The sequence below is a fragment of the Marmota flaviventris genome, chromosome 17 (genome assembly GCF_047511675.1).
Source record: "Marmota flaviventris isolate mMarFla1 chromosome 17, mMarFla1.hap1, whole genome shotgun sequence".
NCBI lineage: Eukaryota > Metazoa > Chordata > Mammalia > Rodentia > Sciuridae > Marmota > Marmota flaviventris.
Window position 1 is genome coordinate 31191780 of NC_092514.1, and position 4262 is coordinate 31196041.

The following is a 4262-nucleotide window of genomic DNA, read 5'->3' on the forward strand; positions in this document are numbered from 1 at the left end:
TCCTGAGCACTGACTGCATAAAGAGAAAGACTGAGCCCCATCCTGCTCAGAAGGATTATGCCTGCAGAGGGAAAAAAATGGCAAGTAGGAAATAAATATTAAACCCAGACTTCTAAGGTGCAGGGATTTGGTATGCACACCTAGAATCAAGGCTTACATCAAGTTTATGCATTCAGTAAAAGACAATTTCCCTGGGCTTTAGCAGAGTTGTTTTATAAAAGATCCCTCAAAACTGGTTTTAGATATTCTAACTCTAATATGTTTATTGTGATCTATTTCACCTCAATGTATTTGAGGATATGAAACAATTCTAGGACTCTTCCACATGAGGTGACAGTAGACAAAAATTTACATGCATGTATTTAATCCTATCAGATGTCAGAATAGAGTTAAATTTCCCAACTTTAACCAACTTTCCAAAGTAAATATGAATTCCCTATTGAAAATGTGGCTAAGATGAGCACTTGTCAGAGCTTTGTCATAGAGCCTGACTAGAAAAGCCCAGCCTTGAGTCAAGATCGTCAATCACATGAGCAAAGCCTTTAGGAGGAGTGGGAATGGATGTGCAGGAGGAGGTGAGAGCTGTGGCCACTCCCCCAATACCTTCCTTCTATGGCAGAGCAAGTTCCTTGTCCTATCTGAAAAATGAGGCTTAAGGGAAAACATCTCCCCCATCAGGGGTCAGGAGCCAGAACATCACCACCACCCCACTAGATACATCTGTGCAGAGAAAAATGTTTACAAAATATTTTAAAAATGTGTTTGAACTTTAGATCTGTTAGATCCATGTTTTTGCTCTTCTGATTTCAGAAATATTTCCATGTTTATTAAATATGTTATACTGTAGTAAGTGCAATTTATAAGATTTTGTGAATTTTAATAAATATTTCATATTTTAAATTGAATTAATAAAATATATATGTAAGAAATATAACATTAAATATTTTTTACTAAGTAATTTTAATGATTTTATTGGTGCATTATAGTTATACATAATAGTGGTTTCATTTTAAAATATTAGTATTGCATGAAAATAAAATGCCACATTTTAGCCCCTGTACTTGTAGTTCCCCACCCATTTCCTATTTCCCTGACCTCCTTCCTGTTCTAATGATCTCCTTTATATTTGTTTCTTGTTTTTTTAAATTAGCACTATAAAGACAAATGTAAGATTGGCATTCACTGGGGTATGTGCATCGATGTGCATAGGAAAATTTGATGAATTTCATTTCTCAGTTCCTCCTTTCCTGTTCACTCCCTCCCATTCTCCCTACTCCACTGTTTTACCTTCTTGAGGTTCACTCTTTTCCATTCCTTATTTTGTTCTAGCCCCCCATATAAGAGGAAACATTCCACCATTGATTTTCTTACTCTCTTATTTCACTTAGTATGAAGTTCTCCAGTCATCTATTTACCAGTAAATTACATCATTTCGTTCTTTTTTATGGCTGAGTAAACTCTGTAGCATACATAGACCACATTGTCTTTAGCCATTCACTCTTCACAGGCACCTGGGCAGGTTCCATATCTTAGCTATTTGGAGTCATGCTGTAAACATGGAGAGTTGTGACTGTGTCACTATAGTATGTGGATTTTAGTTCTTTTGGATGAATACAAAGGAGTGGGACAGTGGGCTCATATAGAGGTTTCATTTCTAATCTTTGGAGATATCTAGTGTTTTTAAAAGTATTATTCCATACTGCAAAGTCCAGTTGTCTGAGTTACACATGGACAAAGAACAAGAATCTTCTAAAGGAGAAGGTTTTTCTGCAGGTCAGAAACTGAGCTCTGAAGAATGGATTTCTACTTCATTTTTTCCAAGAAAAGAGGTCCATCCTATCTCCTTTCAGATAACATTTGCAGTATAAAGAGAGACCCAGCCAAACTTCACAGACAGACGGAATCCTGAGTGGCAGTGAACACATTCCTCTTCTCTCCTGTATGTTCTGCTAAAAGGTTTGCTGAAGAGTGACTGCATTTAATTCTCTGTCTTAACCCCTCCTCCTTCTCCTCTTCCTCCTGATCTGGTGCTCCTTCCTGCATTTCTTTTGTTCCTTGTCATTGGTTTTTGTTGTTGTTTTGTTTTTATATTATTACCTAGAAGTTGATCTAGAAGTTGAGGTAGTCTTTCTTGGTTTTTAACATATTAAATATTTTCTGATCGATATGTTAATTGTACTTCACAAATTAAAAAAAATCATTTACTAATTTAGTAAATCCTGAAACTACAAAAAAAAAAAAAAAACAGTAAAATCATTCAACCTTAAAAAAAACAAGAAAATCAATAGTTTAGGGGCAGACAGCAAAATTGCCACCAGTAAAGGGAATTGGGCAAGAAGGTAATCATACAAAAAAAAATCTAGGAGTGCTTGGGGAATCTATAGGCAGTCACACCAAGAGGAAGGAAGGAGTTAAAAAATACACATCTCTCCATTGGCTAAAACATCACTGATGGAGTTAATGTTGAAACACCCCAAAGTGGTGAACTGTGGCAATGTATGAAGTAAATATATGGAACTTCTTACCTGAAGCCATCCAAAATGAAGGGGGAGAAAAAATTGGTGAGACATCTCTCCTCTCCTCTCCTCTGTTCTCCCCCTTTGTCCTCCCCTCTCCCTCTCTTCCATGAGGCTCTGTTTTCCAGCAATGTGATGAGAGCAGTTGACTTGGACACAGGCTGCAGATTGGTTCATCAAAATCATCACATAATTCCCTGAGTTATGATCATTACATAAGCTGCTTCTTGGGCGTTTTTCCATTGAGAGAAGTTGTACCTCTGTAGACAAAAGACCTTCATGGATAAGGTTTCCAGCTCATCTCCCCTTTCTGTTCTCTTGCTTAGCTCTCTGTGGCCACTGCATCAGAACACAACTTCAGAGAGGGAGAAATGTTCAATCACACCAGAGTGACCCAGTTCATCCTCAGGGGCTTCTCAGACATCCCAGAATGGAGATTAGTGGCGGTCTTATTTTTCTCTTTGGTCTACGCCTTTGCCCTCCTGGGGAATATCTCTGTCATCACAGCTGTGGTTACAGACAGCCGCCTCCACTCGCCCATGTACTTCTTCCTGAAGAATCTGTGTTTTGTGGATCTGAGCTACACCTCGGTCACCATCCCCAAGGCACTGGAAACCACCCTTCAGGGATCTGGGGTCATTTCCTACTTTGAGTGTGTCACTCAGCTTTACATGTTTTTTACACTTGCTACGACAGAGTGCTTTCTGCTCACGGCCATGGCTTATGACCGGTGCATGGCCATCTACAGGCCCTTGCTCTATGGGGCCGTCATGAGCCAGAGGCTTTGCTGTGCCTTGGTGGTTCTGGCCTGGGTGGGCGGGGCCCTCTATGCAGCCTTCCTGGCCCTCAACACCTTCTCCCTTCCCTTCTGTGGGCCCAATGTTGTTGAGCACTTCTTCTGCGACATTCCTCCTCTCATGAGACTCTCCTGTGCCGACTTCCACTCCAGCGAGGAGATGGTCTTCGCTGTGGGCAGCTGCGTCATCATGAGCTCCTTTGCCCTCAAGGTCCTCTCCTACATCCGCATCATCTCCACCCTCCTGCGGATGCCCTCCGTGGATGGCCGGTGGAAGGCCTTCTCCACCTGCTCCTCCCACCTGACCACGGTCCTTCTGTTTTATACCAGTGCAAGCTTCACCTATTTGAGGTCTGCGTCTCAGTACTCCCCAACCCAGGGTCGCCTGGCATCCATTTTCTACTCCATCCTCACCCCTTCCTTGAATCCTGTCATCTACTGTCTGAGGAACCGAGACATGAAGGTTGCGCTACACAGACTGTACTGTCAGAGAAAGTTCTGAGTGCTAGTGACCACACAGTGTGGGCTCATGTCCAGGGGTCTGATGACCAGGGGGTGCAGACAAACCTTACCCCATTCCTCCCCCGGCATCCTGCTGATCCTTCACCCTGCAGACCCCTCCCCACACCACCACCTGCTGCTTGGCTTCTCTCTCCAGATGATCTTTTGCTTCAGTGGTTTTATATACTTTTCCACCACAGAAAAACAAATTGTGATTTCTTCAGGTTTTACCCTAAAAATGACTTCTTTTTTAAACATTTATATTTTAGTTGGACACAGTAGCTTAATTATTTATTTTTATGTGGTGCTGAGGATCAAACCCAGGACCTCGCATGTGCTAGGTGAGTGCTCTATCTCTGAGCCACCACCCCAGCCCCACCCTAAAAATCATTTCTAAAAAAAATTCTTCTTCCATCCAGTGTATCTGTAAGAATTCATGTTCTTTTTTT

At 41.5% G+C, this 4262-nt stretch overlaps 1 protein-coding gene across 1 annotated transcript; it reads left to right on the forward strand.

Moving 5' to 3' along the window:
- Positions 1-2887: 2887 nt before the first annotated feature.
- LOC139702471 (olfactory receptor 10A7-like) lies at positions 2888-3814 on the forward strand. The gene has a single exon (XM_071603737.1). The coding sequence runs from the start codon at positions 2888-2890 to the stop codon at positions 3812-3814; it is 927 nt and encodes a 308-aa protein (XP_071459838.1).
- Positions 3815-4262: the final 448 nt, after the last annotated feature.